This window comes from Myxocyprinus asiaticus, chromosome 14, assembly GCF_019703515.2.
Source record: "Myxocyprinus asiaticus isolate MX2 ecotype Aquarium Trade chromosome 14, UBuf_Myxa_2, whole genome shotgun sequence".
NCBI classification, from domain to species: domain Eukaryota; kingdom Metazoa; phylum Chordata; class Actinopteri; order Cypriniformes; family Catostomidae; genus Myxocyprinus; species Myxocyprinus asiaticus.
Window position 1 is genome coordinate 36,806,771 of NC_059357.1, and position 21,368 is coordinate 36,828,138.

At 37.6% G+C, this 21,368-nt stretch overlaps 1 protein-coding gene across 5 annotated transcripts in view; it reads right to left on the reverse strand.

The window, feature by feature from the left end:
- Window positions 1–207: 207 nt before the first annotated feature.
- The window catches only part of LOC127451718 (brain-specific angiogenesis inhibitor 1-associated protein 2-like), a 141,934-nt gene continuing 120,773 nt past the window's right edge, over window positions 208–21,368 (reverse strand). The window contains exons 9-15 of one of the 5 annotated variants that reach the window (XR_007899133.1): window positions 18,357–18,573; window positions 16,893–17,094; window positions 13,128–13,196; window positions 12,894–13,047; window positions 12,616–12,653; window positions 3,751–7,064; window positions 208–1,751 (exon numbers count right to left, since the gene is read on the reverse strand). Coding sequence is in view for 4 of the 5 variants with exons in the window: in XM_051716614.1 (XP_051572574.1) it covers window positions 1,682–1,751; window positions 12,616–12,653; window positions 12,894–13,047; window positions 13,128–13,196; window positions 16,893–17,094; window positions 18,357–18,573 (750 nt within the window). In the remaining variant the exon portion in view is untranslated. Of the gene's footprint in view, window positions 3,549–3,750; window positions 7,065–12,615; window positions 12,654–12,893; window positions 13,048–13,127; window positions 13,197–16,892; window positions 17,095–18,356; window positions 18,574–21,368 lie in introns of all 5 variants that reach the window. The other 4 variants (XM_051716617.1, XM_051716616.1, XM_051716614.1 and 1 more) reach the window with 4 other exon arrangements.

The window sequence follows — 21,368 nt, forward strand, 5'->3', positions numbered from 1 at the left end:
TCACCATTCACTTGCATTGTATGGACCCACAGAGCTGAGATATTCTTTTAAAAATCTTTGTGTTCGGCAGAAGAAAGTAAATTATATGCATCTGGGACGCATGAGGGTGAGAGTAAATGTTGAGAGAATATTTATTTTTGGGTGAACTATGAATGCACATAATGTCAGTTAACCCGCTTAACCCCATAATTGCTGCTTCCAGCTATATTTGAAGTTTTTAATTCCTTTTTATTTCATGAAAGACAAGAATGTGCACATACATTTGCAGGTAACCATAAATTAGAATGAACAGAACATTAGAAAAGCAAAAAAAATAAAAAATAAAAACAACAAAAACCCAACAACAAAAACAAAAACGTTATAAAATGGGTCTTAAAGCTGATCAGACACAAAATACCCCACTTTCATCACACAAACCAGAGTAGTTGCCCTATTACAAAAACATGCAATTCATATTAGCATTTAAACTACTTTTTTTTTTTTTTGTCCTGTGGCAAGAAATCTATTTAAAGATTATCTGTACAAAGAGCTTTTGTGATAAAGATTATATTCTAGAAATGTAATTTTCTGTCCCTCAGGCAAAAACAAAGATACATATTTACATAACCTGCAATTTATAGATTTCCATTATTGTGTAGTCAATCTAAGTTTGATAGTTTATAAGCACTATTGTTCAGTATGTGGAATAAAATACATTTATATTCTCAACAGAGCTTGTGAGCAAAAGTAGCTGGAGAAAAAGTAACAAACCCTCTTATATCTAGAACAATTGCTGAAATTTCTAAGAAACAAACAAGTGACAGTAGTGGCATATAATAATAAAAAAAAAACTAATCAAACAACATAACACACAATCACACAAGCAATTCCCTGTACTTACACCAGTGGAGATACAGATTTTGTATTTTTTGTTTTTTTTTTCAAAGAATTGCAATGATGCTTGCATGTCAATATTGCACTATATATTGCGACTAATATACTGTACAGAACTCTTTAACCAGAGAATTTGCAGATGCATCACTAGAGCTTGAGGCTGCAGTAATAAATCAAAGCATGGCAGTTGGTTTATGCTAGAGCGACCACAGTATCAAGACCCCTGTGAAGAGGTTTCATTGTAATGTCTCCTGAGCACAGCTTTCAAAATATATAGAGGTGATACAGAGACATGTCACACAGCTTTTAACTGAGAAAAAGGCTTGCTTAAAATATGAAATTGCAATATATGGAATTTAAATCTACTAAATATTTTGTTACATATTTACATTCAAGTTGCAAATGATCTCAAATCTCAACAGTCAGATTGCAGGCATACTCTTATGTGATGCTGTATTTCATTTATTTCATTCAAGATCTTCACTCCCTTCCAATAAAAGTACATGGTCAGTTTTTGATGTGCCAGGTTAGTTAACATGATTTAAAAAAAAATAAATATTTTTTTTTTAAATAAAAGTCATTACCTCTTCAAATTCCTTACTACAAATGTCAATAATTATGAAGCTACAGAGTTAAGATCATTACTCTTATAATCTTTTCAGGACAGAACATGCAAGATTTACTGTCTATTCTCCTTCCTTTAACCCCATTTAAGCAAGCACTTAAGCTCTGCCTTCATATGCTGTTGCAATGACACAGACAGAACAGAAGAGGGCAGTACAGTGCACAGGCCACAGCAAGGGCCCCTCTAGTAGTACAGAGGAGCAGATCGGTCGTCCATGATGCTTTGTCTAAGGAAGAGCTCCAAAGAACGGTCACTAGATGGGGTGGAAAAGAAACACGGTCAGTGCATCTACAACACAGCTCACACACTAGTGACCCATTGACTTTTATAACACTGTTTCCCAACCCTGTTCCTGGAGGACCCGCAACAGATCAAGGGTGAATTGCAGGAAACTCATCAAGAATGTATCCAGGTCACATTTCATCCCAAAACCAAATAGAAAAATATAAGAAATCATATTTTGCATAAAGAAAATGTAGTAGGAACCTTTGAACGTTATTACTTTGTGACATTGTTGTCAGGACAAATAAGAAAATGTAACCCCCTAATTCTCATAAATATAATGCATCTGCTATTGCTTCTCTCTTTTTTTTTTTTTAAATTAAAGTAATAGTTCACCCAAAAATGAAAATTCTCTCATCTTTTACTCACCCTCATGCCATTCCAGATGTGTTTAACTTTCTTTCTTCTGCTAAACAAAGATTTTTAGAAGAATATTTCAGCTCTGTAGGTCCATACAATGCAAGTAAATGGTGACCAAAATTTTGAAGCTCCAAAAGGACCTAAATGCAGCATAAACGTAATCCATAAGACTCCAGTGGTTCAGTGAATATCTTCAGAAGTGATATGATAGGTGTGGGTGAGAAACAGATCAGTATTTAAGTAATTTGTTTTAACTATAAATCTCCACTTTCACTTTAACATTCTTTGTGCATATCGCCACCTACTGGGCAGGGAGGAGAATTGATAGTAAAAAAGGACTTAAAATGTATGTTTCCCACCCACACCTATCATATCGCTTCAGAAGATATAGATTTAACCACTGGAGTAATATGGATTACTTTTATGCTGCCTTTATATGTTTTTTGGACCTTTAAAAGGTCACCATTCACTTGCATTGTATGGACCTACAGAGTTGAAATATTTTTCTAAATTTTTCTGTTTGTGTTTAGCAGAAGAAAGTAAGTCATACACATCTGGGATGGCATGAGGATGAGTAAATGATGAGAGAATTTCTCTACTATTCCTAAAAACTATTCCTTTAATATAACATTGTTTTACAGCAAAAGAAAAAAAAAAGTTTTACAACTATTTAAAAAAAAAATGAAAATCTTAAGATTTTTAAAGGCAGTACTACAAATGCTACTATGATGTATAAATAATTTAAACAAATGATTACATGTTACAGAAAGGAGAATGAGACTGTATTTTGCATTACTAGTAATAAGAATTGATGGGTAAAATGAGTTTAATTGCCATGAAAATAATGGTCACAATGCAAAACTTCTTGAGGGTCCTAATAGTAAACTTTATTTCATAATTCAAAGTATAGTTTCTTGATTTTCCCTTTTGATTTTGGGGTAAGATGTGACCTGGACACCTCTTTGTGTGGTTCATCCACATATTCCCAGTGTCTCTTTTATCTGATACACCCATTTCAGGTCTTGGAGCCTCTACTAACGATCCGTTGACTTGAATCAACAGCGTGTTGAGGGGCTTCCAGAAACACTGTATAACAAATGAATAGAAAAAGTACTAAACTATGAACTAAATAAGATCTATTGTACTAGCATTTTAGTCTGGGATACATAATAAAGTACTGCTGAAAGGCATACAGTGATTCATTTGACATATACTTGTGAACAGGTGTTTGGAGAAGTCTATGAAGGGTGTTTTGAGCAAGCATGCAAATGGAACAAAACAGTTAAGTCTATGAGTGTTTACTTTGGTCAGCATTCATAAATGCATGCAAGAGTTAGATTTTGGGTTACCTCCAGTGCCAACATATTGCCTCCATGAAAACACCATTTCCTGGCAACCAATGACCTCTCTGGCTGGTACGAATTACACGTCACACACACAAAAAAAAAAGCCAAGAACCAACCAGAGAGGCAGGTGGCAGCATGAGACGGAACAAAGTTGTGAAGCCCTAGTGCCCGTTTAAGCTGAACAGCGAATGAAAGTAGAGAAAAAAATAAAATAAGAAAGGGCATGACTGGTTGGCTGAGTAGCGATGGAGGCAGGTGACTTACAGAGGTCCTGCAACACTCAGAAACGGGACAATTCAGGACCCAAACTGGAAGGTAAAGAGAATCCAGGGGTTTGTACCTCAGACCGAGGCTATGCATGGCTACATTTCCACTGCATTCACACGACTGTTAGTGTTGCGTTAGATGGTTACTCGCTCTGTGACATGGCATTTAAAAAAAAAAATCTTTTTTTTTTTTTGATTGGTCACTGTATAAGATGGATGACGTTACAGTTTTATATGTTTAAAGATGAGTAAATAACACGCTTCTAGAAATGACATGGGTTCAAAATATTATGCAAAATGAAAAGTCTGCCCATAGCAGTTTGGTTAGAAATCTACAATAACAAGTCCAATTTACTGTATAAAGGACAGTGTTTTGAAAAAAATTAACATTTGAGGAGCACATTTAAATCCCAAGTGTTCATAGTTCTCTAAATAAAAGGCATGCTTATAAAATAGACTTCTACATATACAGTACAGTTGCCCGAAAAAGTATTTGAACAATTAAGCCACTTAAAAATGTCTTTACATTCTATAATAAAATATCAAACCAAGTGGCATTTATTTTAAAGAAATATACACTTTACAAGCAAAACATTTCACATAAATGAGTTTTTTTGAACTTGAGGGGAACTGACTTCATATCAGTTCTTTGTTCTGAGAAAAGCATAATTTGATATTTTGTTATCTAATGACATTTGAAGTGTGACTTCAGTGTCAAAAAGTGTCCAAAAACTTTCTGGGGCAACTATGTGTCTAGTTTCTTATACATCTCAAATAGATCAGTTCAAGCTGTAAGAACACAGAAAGAGAAGTTAGAAGAAAAAAGGCTAGCAGGCAAGCAAAGGCCACAAAAACACAGGTACATGTCACATATTCATACAGACACAATGTCATGACACACACAATCTATGTAAGATTATACGTGTGTGCTCTTCTCAGGGCAATATGAGGATGAGTGAATTTAAACTGGGGTGGAAAAGTCTCAAAGGACAGCAACAAAAACAATCATAACTTCCCCCAGATTTTGATTTGTGGATGACACAGTTAAGGTGGTGGAATTTTTTTTTTTTTTTTTTGTCTTCAATGCAAATCATTTAAAATTCAAGATGACAAATTAAAAAAATCATCCAAAGGTCATTTAAACAAATGTTTTATTAATATATAGATATTTATTTATTCTTTTTGTAAAAAGTCACCATACATTCAAGGTCAATGTTCACTATGTTCCTCCTCAGCATGCATATTGTGATTGATACACTGATTTCTTGTGCATTTTTCCTAGTTTTCTATTTTCCAAGGAAAAAAAAAAAATGTTTTCAAAAGAAGAAACAAAAGAACATCAACACAGCGAGGACTACACCACAGCTCCAGAGGATCTGTCAGTCAACATCGTAAATCTGCATGGAAACATACTACAAGGGGGAATGTTTTAGAGACTTTATTATGGGGTCAAAAAAGACTCAAAATGAATATAATCACAAACTCTGATTTACAAATGCGTAACCTTAAGGCTCTTTTATATTGTTTCAGTGTTGCCCAATGCATTGAACTGTAGTAAGGCATAAGTTAGTGTTACTCCTGCGTTAAGTACGCTGATTGGCTGGACTGAAAATGTCTCATCTGATTGGATAAAGAGAACGCGCTTTAAATTTTTAGACAAATCTCAACATCCACACACAAATCCAAGCTTGTAAGACTTTAATCAGAGTAATTACTCAATGGTTGTTGACAATGACAACGTTAAAGCTAAAATATGTAATTTATGTGACACTAGCACCACTGAATGGAATTGCAAAAATAAACAATGTTTTCAAAACAGCTTTCTGAATACACCCCTCATCTGCCATTGAGCGAACTAACAAATTGTCCCCCCAACTAATGCTATTGGTTGAGTAATAAAAAATAAAAAAAAAGATGCATTTTTAAAGTGCCACAGAGACACAGTGCTTACAGTTTTCGAGACAATTAACCTATGAATGGCTTACTTATAGTTAACTCTGCATATTAAGCTGGGATAGAATAAAAGTATTTTAACACTGAAAAGGTAACATACTTTAACAATATTTCTCCCTCAAAACTATAAAAATAATCATTAATGGATCTGTTAAGAAACCGCATTGTTAGGAGATATCAGAACCAGGATCATTAAATTTCTTACTATATCCATCCCTTGTTACGCATTTGTAAATCTTAGTTTGTGAATTCGGTTCTACGTTTGTGAATCATATTTTGTGAATGTGAGTCAAGTTACACATTTGTAAATTGCATTTAGTATTCATGTTTTGTATGTGAATATGAATTAGGTTATTTTATGCATATATTAATTTTAATACTATTCTGACCCCATACTATATGTGTCTAAGGATAATGTTTTCTGTTTTTCTTTTTTTAGGGGGGGAAAAAGGTTTGGGTTTATGCTCAGAGCACTTTTCTTTCATGCATGTAGGGCGAGCGGACACATGCTGGTTTTGGCAAACAGCAGAGTCCCACCCAAGTATTTTGAAGCTCATGCAACCTTCATTCTAGTTTCGTAGGTCCACTCTCGTTCGGCACACTTTTAATCTGGGATGCAGATTTTCCTTCCAATTATTCCAATGATGTTTGTGAAATGAAAGAAGATCTAAGGTTCTGTTCGTTTTGGCACAAAGTGACACAGCCTCTGGACCAGAGGAGCACCAGGTAATACACGAGGGATCACAAAGGTTCTTCAAAAACACACAGAGAGAGAGAGCACACTCTGCACAGCTGAACCACATAATAAAATAAAAAAACATTACTCATTTTGCTTGAGGTTCCCATAAATTCTGCTTAGAAAAAAACAATCAGCAAGAGCTTTGTAATGAGGAGAGCTGCTCCAAAATACCAAATTTGCTTTTCTTTTGGCACTTTTACATGAGGATGTCATTTTAAAAAACAACCACATAGCAAACTTGTGCTCATGCATGAAAGACAGGAAGTGGTAAGCAGTCTCTTTGGAGTCCACAGCGATGTCATAGCGGTGTCACTACAGGCGAATCAGAGTCTGTAAAGCGGCGAGGCGAGCAGTTGGACTGCGTTCCGGTCGTTCTTCTCACAGTTCCCCCCCGACCCACCACACGCGACCGCCACTATCACCCCGGCAAGACGCAGGGAAGAAGAGAGCACAGAAAGGAGGGATGAGACTGGCCCCTTCCATTGGAGGAGGAGTGTGTGGAGGCAGAGCTTAAGAGGGGGAGGGGTTAAGGGAAGAAGGGGCGTGGCCCCTGTGCTATCCGGAGCTGTATCTGTCTGATAGTCTGTGTTCACACTGTCGAAATCAATTTGCCATCGGAACTGTGGAACAAAGAGAGAAGGAAGCTTGCCAGGTCGGACACATTTAGAGAGTAATGAAGAAAAGACAAGACAGCCACAAATGGGCACGTGTCAAGCGTGTAAGGGGGCGGATTAACTTTTCCTTTAATAAAAAAAAAAAACTAAAAAAAAAAAAACTACACTGCTAAGATTAAATACATCAGCAATGAAATATGCCATGGGAAATTAACTTTTTCCAAAAATATATTACTTATAGTCATTTACAAAAAGTTATTTATTTAGAAGAAGGTATTCAGATCTGGGTTTATTTTAATTTATCTTTATGGTGAAAATTCTGAAAAATATTCAGTGTAAAATCCAACTAAAGCTTCATCTACAGCATCTATACATCGTTTACCACAGAAAATAATTGTGTGTATACTGTACATTAACGCATTTACAATGGAAGTCTATAGGGCAAGACATAACCACAAGACTAGCACTGTTATAAAATTACTTACTAACCTTGTCTCTGCAAAGTTATACATTACCAGTCAAAAGTTTGGACACACCTACTCATTCTTTATGTCTTCTTTCCAAATTGTAGAATAATGGTAAATTCATCAAAACTATGGTATAACAGAAATTTTAAAACTGATAGTTCTGCTTCTGGATGCTCCTTGGTCAATAGCTGTGCTTTATTCATAATAAAGCACAGCTATGACCTCTTCACAAAGCAGCTATTTGTATCACTGCACAGCACCCATTGCTAATCATTATTTCTGTTGCAAAGTAACATCCTGTTTAATGTCAGGGACTATAGATGAAGTTACTGTTAACAAACATGCTGCGGCGGCACTTACGGGTTCTTTTGGCACCACAGAAAATAAATGCTTTCAATGGCCACTTCGCTCAAATTGAACTGAAAATGGCCAAAAATGGTGGATCAGGACAAACTGTGGATTTGACATAAATTATGTTATTTTATGGATCACTGTCACTGTTATCAAATGATTTGATTTTTGCCCCGCAGCTGATTTTGGTAGATTTGAACTTTTTACAAAGGAATCACACAAACTTTGATTTAATTTCCAAAGTGTAAACGCTGTGACAGAAATAAGGCCAAATCTGAGCTACCAAAGATATTATACCACCATGTAAGGATCCACTGGGATGAACCAGACCGTTTCCATCCCTGCAGCACATACTGGCTGTTTTCAAAAGTATTTCCTGATAAAACTAATGTACTGCTTTTAAAATGTGTCTTTGCATTTATTCTGAATGCAGCAAGTAAATTCAAATATGCTGTTTACATATTTAATATGTCAAATGTTATAATACTGTATGTGGACCAATTATTTAAGTAGTTAAGAAGCATATTGCATTTCTGACTAATTATAGTTATAATTTTTATATGCTAAATTTCTCAGGCTTTAGAAGTGTGTTAAACTTGTGAGGGTGTGCATTCATCAACCTGCTCTTTTTCCGACAAAATCAAACATGCCAAATGTTGTTGAAAAAGAACCTACATATACAGTATTTCTTCACTAAAAACCATAGACATTAGGGATGTCATTAAATATTGATTTATCGATAACTGATTGGCACGTTATTTAATCGATACATTTTTGAGGCATCGATATATTAACACCAGCCACATTTAAATTAGAAGTCTAATTTGAGTGCTTTCAAAACAATGCCAGTTGCATTACATTGAATGTAGTATGACATAATAGCTTTGGGAGACCACAAGGGGGCGACATAACATTTACTGAAGCCTGTCGCGGCATGGACAAGGCATCACACTCACATTACGAGCTGATGGCAGTCCAAAGTTACGAAGGATTTTGTACTTCAAGAATTAAAGTGACGTTGATGAGTTTGCAGGTTAGTGTATGAAACTGGTGTCACTGTGTCATTAGAAATGGCGATGTTTATTATGCAATTTCTCTTTATGTAGCCTTGAATGTCTTTCATTCAAACCACAAAAAAGACATACTAGTAACAGAAAATACATTTTGTAGGCTATATGAAAGATATAATCTATGTCCTTTGATAATGATTTGGGTCGGTTTTAAGAAAAAAATATGGGAGTTGAGAATTTTAACAGCCTTCAGAGACGGCGATACATCGTGGACCTTCATAGAAAATAATTTTGTAGAATTTTAGAACGCGCTATGTTGCCCGCCAGACACGTCCTGTGCAACCCACTTTAATTAACCCAGCCGCTCACACTTTACCAAAGTTGTGCTGAGAAATAAGTTTGAAAAGATAAAGACTATTGTGCAAATAGCAGCCCTATTTATATCTGAAAAAATCCTGATATATATATCTCGATAATCATCTAGAAAATCTTCCGATTATCAATACGAGAAAACGGCATCGATCCCAAGCCTAATAGACATCCCTTTATTATACTTTCATTAACATAAACATTATTATATTATATAATGCTTAACAGATTATTCAAATTGCAGCGCTGCTCATATCCACCATTAAAAGCTGCTGCTCTTAAGAACCAAGCAGCTTCTTATGGAAGGATGGCATTTAAAGATTTTAAACATTTATGCTTTTACCATTTTTATTATGTGGTAACTGCATTATAAAAGCATCAAGGCACTCGAGGCTGTGCCATATTGTAAATATAGTCATTTCTGAAGGGGTTGCAGAGATTACTCCGCTGGGTCAGTCCATCTCAAGTGGTCCAGTAATTGTAAAGTTGGTTGGTTGCTTGACCATTTTTAATTTTCCAAAATTATTTTTTATTTTTTTTGGAGTGATTACCTCTATTTATTGGTATTGCAAAACCACCATTTTATTATTTTTATTTACTTTGTTTAACAACGACGACCATCTTTGTGTCATGGCACACAACAAATTTAGGTTATACAGCTGTTTACGGAAATCTCAATATCTCGGGGCTCAGGGTGGTCCTAGCTCCTTGGAACAAAAACTGACCTCTAGAGCACATTATAAGGTACATGTGTACATATATAAACATTTTGCACATTCTTGTTCATTAGTCATAGAACTTAAGTCCTAATGTAATGCTCAAGATTGCTCAAAGTTCCACTTTTAGGATCAGTTTATAATGGGAAGGGTTCGAGTTTTGGTCTTAATTTTTTTAGGGGGTACCTAGGCAAGTGAGGTGCATACAGAACATTTCAGGTTTGAGACTTCTCTCTTCTTTTTTTTTATTTTTTATGGGGGCGAGAATGTGCAATTTTTTTTAAATTCCCCTCACTTTCGGGTTGAATATCTCTGCTGGGGGACCAGATGGGAACCTGAAATTTTCACAGAAATAAGTCCTCTATAGTAGCATTCTGCATTTGAGGTACCACTGGTTACAGAGCTAGGGCTAGAAGAAATCTGAGGAAAAACCTACTTTATTCATGCATTTTGAGAAATGAACAGATGTAATATAAGCATAACAAATAATAAAAATGAAAAGTATTTTACAGTAATTATGTTTATGATTGACATACAATAGCTTATGCTTGTCAATGAGGTCTAAAATGCTACTACTTTTGATATTGGCAACAGTGAAGCATGATCTATCACAGGGTTCTTCAAATGTGCAGATCTTAGCTCCAACCCTGATCAAACTCACCTGCCTGCAATTTTATAGTAATCCTGAAGACTTAATAAATGGAGAATTTTAACTTTGTCTTCTTTGTTTGCTATGGCATGCTTTTCTTTAAAAGCCTCAATTAATCTGTCATATTCTTTTGGCAACGGAGTTTTGGCATTGTTATTCTCTGCTGGAATCATATCATCAAATGATTCTTCCAGATTTCTTTTCAAAGTTTCAGAAATCCTTCCTACTTTAGCTCACAAATCACTTTGTCTTTTATCTGAACTCATCTTCCTAATCTTGGATGCAGGGGATACTCCAAGAGCAGCACAAGCTGAGTCAATCTTCTAAAGAGAATCTTCGGGAAATACATAGTCCTCACTCTGCTCCATACAGGTTTCTTTTTCAATCACAAAAATGTTTTTGTAGCAGGTGGGACACAGTGACCTACCAGGGACAAGGGACTTCTATCAATGAAAATTTTAGGTTCCTATCTGGTCCCCCATCAGAGGTATTCAACACAAAAGTGAGGGGAATTAAAAATTTTTAAAAATTGCACACTCACCACCATAAAAAAAAAAAAAAAAAAAAGACAGAAAAGAAAAGAAAGAGAAGTCTCAAACCTGAAATGTTCTGCGTGCACACTATACTTACCTAGGTACCCTCTAAAAAAAAATTAAGACAGACTCGAATCATTATACATTGACCCTAAAAGTGGAACTTTGAGCAATCATGAGCATTACATTAGGACTTAAGTTCTAAGTCTAAGGAACAAGAATGTGCAAAATGTTTTTATATGTACACATGTACCTTGTAATGTGCTCTAGAGATCAGTTTTTGTTCCAAGGAGCTAGGACCACCCAGAGCCGAGATATTGAGGTTTTCGTAAACAGCTGTATAACCTAAATTTGTCATATGCCATGACACAAAGATGGCCATCGTAGTTAAACCAAGTAAAATAAAAATAAAAAACTGGTGGTTTTGCAATACCAATACATAGAAGTAATCACTGAATTTTTTGAGGAAAATTAAAAATGGTCAAGCAACCTGGTACTAGACCACTTGGGATGTTGTGCCTATATTCACAATAAATTCTACATAGCACAGCCTCTCGAACCTTATTGCTTAATAACAGACTTCCTTTGTAAATACATTACACGTTAACTTTGCTTACTGCAAACTAAGGGACAATTTGAAAGTTGTCTGTGGTAACCGACAGCATGCCACAAGTGTTTTTGATAGAGCTTCCCTTGTTTTTGAACATTTACTTAAAGTGAACTGAAATAAGGGTTTCTAGTTGTTGTAACTCAGCTAGAAAACCAGAGACAGTGAATTCAGGGCACACAGACAATGAAGCTGTGATCCTGACCTGAATGGATCACATACACTGTGAAGTTACAGTGAAATAAACAACGATTCACTCACACACACTCACTCACTCACTCACTCACACACTCACACACTCACTCACACACTCACACACTCACACACTCACTCACTCACTCACTCACTCACTCACTCACTCACTCACTCACACTCACTCACTCACACAGACACACACTCACTCACACACTCACACACACACTCACACACACACTCACTCACACACTCACTCACACACACTCACTCACACACACTCACTCACACACACTCACTCACACACACTCACTCACACACACACTCACTCACACACTCACTCACACACTCACTCACACACTCACTCACACACTCACTCACACACTCACTCACACACTCACTCACACACTCACTCACAAACCTCTTGAGAAATGATTTACAATTTTCTGATGAAACAGGGCAGGTCTTCCAACAAATATCAGCACTACATTGCACATTTAGCATAAGCAAGCAAAAGAGCTAAGAAAGGGGGAAAAAAACTACTATTCACTATCACATGTATAACTAGCAGTACGGTTTTTACATTTGAGTAATATTGGCAAGACTTGTTTACTGCTTCATTATTTAGTGTTGGCATTTCTGTTCATTAAGAGCCGATCTTACCTTGTGGCAAAAGGATTGTCATAATCCTCTAGCGCTGGCTGGAATTTACAAAAAGAACATTTCAGGACTGCTTAGCAACTTATTTCGAGCTTTAAGGGAAAATATCCAACAGTGCATCAACACATAGTATTAAAGGAATGAAAATCATGCATGTTAAGAGTAACCTACACCAGCAGATTAAAGAAAATTAATAGAATATGCAGAGTTAAAAAGAACTTCAGAGGAAAGGAGATATCAGTGAGAGATTCCTGTCTTATGCTAATACGTGTGTGCAGTACCTGTGCAAAGCCTGCCATGCTGTATGGCCGTGGTCGAGTCTGTGTTAGGCTCTGTGCCAAGAGTCGGGCGGTCAGCCCATAGTCGGGCATGGGCAGAGACATGTCCTCTCTCTCCAGCAGGTTCCCTGTGCTGCTGCTCTTCCCATGATGAAGACTATAGGATGAAGGTCAGTCAATCAATTATTGCACAAAAACACAGATTGTGAACGGTTTATGGGTTGAAAGGGTACATACTTGACTCTTAACTTCTCGCCTTCACTGTCAGGCAGCACCCGAGTGTAGGAAAAAGGAAACCAGCCACGCCTGAAAAGAAACCGTTTTTTGTTAGAAACTCAACTTCATATAACAAATCACAGGTGAGATGTATTTATGCTAACGATATGGAATAAAATAATTAGTATTAGAGTGCCATTAGACCACTGTATGGCTGTCTGTATGTTTTTTCTTTTTCTTTACGATATTACCAATCAAGAACTATGTGTGTTGGTGGAGGGACAAAGATTATGTTGAATTAATTTTTTGATTTAGTGTTTTCAACCACAGTGGGGTTTATTATATCATATATTTTCATTTATGGCACTAATGAGGATTTGATTTGATTTTAGTTATTTATGTTTATGGTTTTATTTTACTGTCATGTGAATCACCCTAATTGTGTTTTGGTAATGAGTCACAATATCTTGCTCAATTTTAATTCACAATTACAGTATATAAAATTGAAGTTCAAACTGAAATTCCAAGGGTCAAACTGAACAAAGCTGAAGGGTCAAACTTAACAAAACCAATATCTGCATCAACCAATCAGAGTTACAGCTGCGTTGAAATTTGCATATTTGGGCCTATAAAAGGTACAGTATGTAAACCTTCAGTTTATCATTTGCTAGATCTGATTGTGACCTGAACATTTCAGCTGACATGGTTTATAAACTTCTAGCAGAGATTCTTCTTCTTAAGAACACCTTCCTGGAGTGCCAGTTTCTGGAAATTCTGGTTCACTAACAGACCAGACAGGAACATTGTTTGTGGGTAACCTTCACCCAGAAGTAACAGAACACCTGTTGCTGATGGCATTTATCTGGTTTGGACCCATCTGCTCAGTATGGCTGTGCAGAGAGAGTGTGACCAACTGCTCTCTGGGCTGTGGGTATGTGAACTTTGCACATCACACTGATGCGAAGACTGCTCTCTTCTTTTTGAGAAACTCTTGGGCAGGCCAGTGAGGATTATGTGGGCCAAGCACAAATCCACTCTGTGGAGAAGTGGAAGCGGGAACAGCTGCATTACGAGCCTGGCAAAGGACCATTGTAGCATGGCACTAAACAAGATGCTCTCAGTCTTTGGGGACATCCTGTCATGCAAAGTAAAGTGTTACAAGAATGGATTAAAGGGCTATACTTTTGTCCATTATGCCAGTTTTGAGGCTACCGACAGGGCCATAAAAACTCTGGGTGCTGATCAGTGACCATCAAATGTCCATCAACCACTAAGTCCCATGAGGAGCAACAGGCTGAGAGAAGGCTGAGGAATCAAGAAACCAGAAAACTAGGGGGCCTGGGTAGCTCAGCGAGTATTGACGCCGACTACCTCCCTGGAGTCGTGAGTTCGAATCCAGGGTGTGCTGAGTGACTTCAGCTAGGTCTCCTAAGCAACCAAATTGGCACAGTGGATAGGGAGGGTAGAATCACATGGGGTAACCTCCACGTGGTCGTGATTAGGGCTTTTACGCTCTCAATGGGGCACGTGGTAAGTTGTGCATGGATCGTGGAGAGTAAAATAAGCCTCCACATGCGGAGTCTTCGTGGTGTCATGCACAACGAGCAACATGATAAGATGCGCAGATTGACTGTCTCAGAAGCGGAAGCAACCGAGACTTGTCCTCTGCCACCCGGACTGAGGTGAGTAACTGTGCCACCACGAGGACCTACTAAGTAGTGGGAATTGGGCATTCCAACAATTGGGAGAAAAGGGGATAAAAAAATAAAGAAAGAAACCAGAAAAAATCAAGAGCCGTCATCCAGGTGTGAGCCTCTATGTCTCCAATCTTCCCTACAGCCTGGGCATTGGACAGCTGCATGCACTCTTCTCTCTATTTGGAGAAACTGTAAGTGGAACAGTGATTATGAAGAAGGGTCACAGAAAGGGCTTTGGATTTGTAGCCTTCTTGACCATGGAAGCTGCAACCAAGGCCCTGTCTGTGATGAATAAGCATCTTGTTGGCTACAGGAAGTTGAGTGTAGTGGTGTCCCAGAGGGTAGAGAAGGCAGCCCAAACCGACACCCAGGACAACTTGTACCACACCTTAAGATATCATTCAGGGTTTTATATTAAGACATTTTTTGGTTTTCGGCCATAAAACACTCTTGTGAGTGGAACTACTTTCTTCCGCCACGGATTCAGCGTCATGTTTTGAAACAGCCCGAGCCTTCGTTGCTAGTTCGAAACAGTAACTTTAGAAATAGCAATGGAGGAATGCGATGCTTGTGCTGCTTTACTGGAGCACTTACTGAAGTAACAAGGTAGAGCGTTTGTGCGTGTGTGTGCATGTGCGCATGAGCGAAAGCGAGAGAAAGAATGAAAGAAAACAGAAAGAGTGCATGTTGGATTATCTGTGTTTGCAGCTCTCGTCAGCAAAAACATCGCTTCAGATTGCCAAGATGCAAGTTTAAGTATACTTCTCAGTGCTGGCATTCTTGTATTTCCCGTTGCTACACAATTGTTTTATTAAGTTGCGTGGGTCCATTGACATCGATATGTGTCAGGCTCCCGAGTATGTGTATGTGTGTGAAAAACATAAAAAGTGTGTGTCCATGTGTGAGAGTGTGGGTGAGAGAGAGGGAGGGAGAGCACGATAGTGCTTTCTAGTGAGGCTGATTAGGGCAAAATACAATGAAACACTTCGTGGGGTTGCGGCTCTGTTTGTTGGTCACGACTCGAGTGTCTATGTGCGTATGTGTGCCAGCGAATGAGTGTGTGAGACGAGAGCGAGAGTTAGAGAGAGAGAGAGAGAGAGCACAAGGATGCTTCTCAACCGAAATTGAAATAAATTCAGGATATTATAGACATTGTCATTCTTATCTGATGTACTTAACCACTGTCTTTGTTTTATTTTGTTATTTTGCTGTGGTAGCCTGTACAGCTATTTGAAATAACTGAAATAATTTGGCGAAGTGATATGGAACCGTTATGGGTAACACTTTATTTTAATGTGTCCTTGTTACACATATTACATGTACTTACTATAGTAATAACAGTCAATTATCTATAATTACAAGCAACTAACCCTAAACCAAACCCTTACCCTAACCCTATAGTAAGTACGTGTTAATTCGTAATAATCAGTAATTACTTGTGTATTTACACTGTAACAAGGACACATTCAAATAAAGTGTAACCCCGTTATGTGGTCAAGACCTGGAACTTCTTCATTGCCGTGCGTTTACTTGAAAAATAATTGCACACCTTAGAACATCTGTCAATCAATCAGAATCAAGCATTCAACGGACCCATGGTATATGACATTTCAGTCTGTGGAAAACCTTGATGATTTGAGAATGTTCCAAAGAGCATCTTGTTTGCTACAATGGAAGCAAGAAAATCTTACTGATAGGACAGTAGAGTGTGGACAGGTAAGAAGGGGTGAAAGAAGTATCAGGGAATGACCCAGGTCGGACTTCTGCTGCCTTCATGTGCTATCGGAATTATTGTAAATACGAGTTTCCCTCTCGGAAGTTGCACATGAACATCCTCTCAAGTCATGGGAAACTCTGAGATAATTGTTATACCCGAGTTTTTGAGATGGAAATCGTAAACTTTCAACATGGCGGAGGAGAGTATGCTTTCTGTAGTGAATGACAGGTTTTATTAATTTTTATAAATACAGCTAATTTTTAGTGCTTGCCGTTTCGGTCATGCATTTTGTGCATTTTTACACAACGAAAATAGATTGTACTTGACCAAAATGCCATTACTGCCAGCAAGCTAATACAGTAATATGCTTACATCTTGTTCTTCTCATTCTCTCCATAGTGCCAGCCGTCGCGAGCCTCAGGTACTAGCAGGGTAATGATGTCACCCTCAGTGAAGCTGAGCAGGGTGGTGTTGTCGCCAGCGGCGTGTGAGAAAATGGCCTGTACACGAGAGCGTCCATTCTTCTCCAGACCTGCTGCCATGGAACTTGACCTGGGCAGAGTTCTCGTTTCTCCTAGAGAGAAATTAAAATATACAAGCCTCAATTTTGTAAAGTAACTATTATATTAATTGCAATAATTTCAAAGTAATTTATTTGGATTTTCTTTTTTTTTTTAAAGAAATTGTTAAATTACAAAGCATTGTTAAAAAAAACTCCAGAGACTGTGAAACATTAGTGTAAGGTGAAAAGGATTCACTTCTTAACATTTATTTAAAGAAAAAAATAAAGTATGTAACCTCTCTAAGTACCTTGTTTTATTAATATAAGTGTCCTTGCAATGTTTTACCATATTTTTTGGACAATTTCTGTAAAATTGTATTTAAAACTATCCAAACACACATGACTTACATTAGAAAAGAACAAAATCTTCTTTGATAATATGTTGGAAGGCAACAGTTAACACAAACACTGGTAGGCTTGGTCAATTTTAAAGTTGTTGCTCAGAGAAGTGTCAGTTCATAGATGGGGATTATTAGGAGGTTATGATGGACAGAGGCAAACAAATCACATACAGTAATGCATCAGGTCAAAACGAATGTTAGATGCCATGATAATTTTTAATTTATTTATGGGATCTACATGCTTTTTTTGGACAGGACAATGGAGAGAGACAAGTAAGTAGTGGGAGAGAGAAGGGGGAAATGAAATCACAAAATGACAGAGGCTGAACTTGAAACCATGTCTCACTAATGCTGTGCCATGGATCCAGTGACCAATGTTTCAGTGACTGGATCAGGATTGTTTTAAACTAGGGAGCAAAATCACCCTGGTCTAAAATGATCCAGGGCCCATCAATATTTATTGCCAGCCATGAAGCTGTATTTTGCATTAAACATGTTTTGTTCTTATGCAAATGGGATTATTTTGCTGTTTTTCCCCTTGAACAATAGGGACAAACATTGCAGGTCACTCACAGTGTCATATACAAGCTAGTCTCCATCTCCACCGGTCACAAAAACCTGAGGATACGTCATGATTTTGCTCCTCATATATTTGTTTTGGTAGCTTAAGGTAAGGAATATTCTAAATGTGTCCTGCCAAATAGAGTTCTGGAAAAAATAAAATCTACATCTGTAAAACGTATGTAACTTATGTAAAACTCTTATGTTGAATTTCCAAATAAAGTTACAGGCCATCGGCTATTTTTAAGTTTTATTTACTCCCCAAAGCCATTTTTACTCTCATTGGTACTTGGCGAGTGTTCATTTTGGACCCTGATCATAACATTTCACCATGTGGTTGTGTGGATATGCAGAAAGGTTGACTTCTCTTACCCACAGTAGTCTTGTTCTTAGCGGGCTGGGGCCTGCGAACAGGCAGGGTGTTGGAGTAGACGTCGCTGACCTGTCTCTGGGGCTGACTCTGTATTTGAGTCTGAGTCTGAGGGGAGGGCGGTCTTCCCTGAGGGACCCCACCATCTGTCCAGTACTCTTCCCCATGGACCCCTGTCGTACCGTTCACCAGAGACATGCCATCAGGACCCATTAGCCGCTGCAAATGTAGAGATCACTAAGTAAATGCAATTAGACTACTATGACTGGGAGATTTAAAAAGGTGCATTTTACTCAAGTAAATGCCAGTGATTTCCTAATAAATAAGCTAGAACCCAAACATTTCAGACTGCGGATCCCCTTCTTATCTTATCAACCTATCTCCAGATTTGTGATTTATTTAGTTATGAATACACATAAATGCTTTAATAAAGTTTATAGACATTGGAAGTAAAGGAAGAACTGTTTTACACATATTAATAACACTTATTAACTCATTAAATCATTTTCATGAGTGATTTGATGAAAGGAACAATAGTTGGGTACTTGTGAATTGGTTATGTGAAATTCTTTGTCAATAAAACAATGACATAGTAAATATATAATAAGATAAATATTACCCCATTACAACAAGGAATGTGATAAAATATTGATATATCAATTATTGGTCGGCACTTTATTTTATTGATATATTTGAGTCATCGATATATTAAATCAATATATTAGCAAAAATTTAAATTAGAAGCCTAATTTGCATGCTTTCCAATTCACTCAATTGGCCTTCTGTTTAACAGTCTGGCCTGATAGCATTGGGAAACCACAAGAGGGTGCTATAACATTTACTGAAGCCGGGTCTTGGGTACACAAAGCGCCGATATCACACACAGAGGACGAGCTGATGTGGCGCAGAAGGCAGTCCAAAGTTACGAAGGTTTTTGTACTTCAAGAATGAACAAAATGAAGTCGATGAGTTTGCAGGTTAGTGGGAAACTAGTGTAACGGTGCAAACTGAACGATTATAAATGGTAACGTTTATTATGCAATTTCACTGTATGTAGCCTTGAATATCCCTTTCATTTAAGCTGTCAAACCACAGAAAGACATACTTGTAACTGAAAATACATTGTGTAGGCTTTTTGACACACAATATATCATCCAGTAATAACTAGAGAAAAATTATATGTCCTTTGATAATGATTTGGGTCGAATTTCATGGAAAACTCTGCATGTTGCACGTGGTGTGTGTGTACCTTTGTAGAAAATAATTATGAATTTTAGAATGTGCCATGTCATCTGCCAGAGGCGTCCGATGCGCCATGATGTCTGCCAGTCGTGTCTGATGCGCAACCTCCTTTAATTTACCCTGCCGCTCACACTTTATCAAAGTTGTTGACAAATATGTTTGAAAATCCAAAAACTATTGTGCAAGACACAGCCCTATTTCTATCTGAACAAATTCTCGAAATATATTGATAATCATCTGGAAAATCTTCGGATTATCAATGCGTGAAAAAGGCTAATCGATCCCAAGCCTAATTACAACACTTTTTTTGCGCACCACAGTTTGGATACCACTGAAATATGCCACAAACATACATACAAGACCTTTGGCAGTAAGAGCTGAGTTTAAAACTCAGACAAAGCCACAGAAGAGTATCCCTTCAACAATAGCATAAATAAAGCGAGAGCACATTATGGATGTAGAAACTCCGTTTTTGTGAGCAGCCTGGATATTATTATTCTGCAAGCATTCTGCCTCTAGCAAGGGCCACTCAACAATTACACTGCCTGCAGAAATGAGTTTTAAAGAGGTTGAATCATCATACGCCCAGCTAACATGGCAGTTTGGAAATACATGCTTATTCTTTCATGGTTCAAGCAATCAAACATGCATCAAGATTTAAGATGACTCAAATGTGACTAAACAATAAAAGCAAGTAATTTCATGAGATGGATGTCAAATATTCATGCAAATATGCTGAACACTAATTTACAATTGAATTTTTTTTATTTTTTATTTTTTTTATTAAACATTTATTTACTGTGACATAACCAGTCTAGGAGTAATGAAATTGGTTTTCTGTATTGTTTGCACCAACTTATCATAGTGTAGGACATTACAGGCAGAGAAATAAAAAAACGATTACGCAGGAGGACTTCTTTGAAGCCCTGGAGCCTCACAATGGGACGTTTGTCATAAAACAATCATCCCAGAGAGTCGGCACCAAGATGTCTGAGCTAACAGCATCTAATAATACTAGAGGTAGCATATACTAGTCGACATAACGTAGTTGACACTGTAAGCCTGAAGTCGACCAGTCACTTTCCACGTGATTAACAAAATGCATCTGTAGCAAATACTGCGGGTGGCGTAGGTTGGCAAGGGAAGACTCATTCATATTAATGAGGAAAGGTCTACCTGATTTGTTGGGGTTAGGTTTAGGGGTTGGGTTATATTTTCTCTGAACAACCAGTTAACGCTTTCCAGATGAATATTACTGAACCTTCCAATCAGTTATCACTTTACTCATGAATATAAATGACTTTTCCCCTGCCATGCTTTATTCTACATATGGTGCTGGGCGCACATTCATGAGCGCTACCATGTTGAGATCATACACTGATCAGCCCAACATTAAAACTACCTGCCCATCTGTGGTATCTGGCACCAAGACGTTAGCAACAGATACTTTAAGTCAGGTAAGTTGCGAGGATGGTCCAGCACATCCCATAGATGCTCAATCAGATTGAGATCTGGGGAATTTGGAGGCCAAGTCAACACACTGAACTCTTTGTCATGTTCCTCAAACCATTCCTGAACAATTTTTGCAGTGTGGCAGGGCGCATTATCCTGCTGAAAGAGGCCACTGCCATCAGGGAATACCGTTGCCATGAAGGGGTGTATGTGGTCTGCAACAATCTTTAGGTAAGTGCGTCAAAGTAACATCCAAGGTTTCCCAGCAGAACATTACCCAGAGCATCACACTGCCTCCGCTGGCCTACTTTCTTCCCATA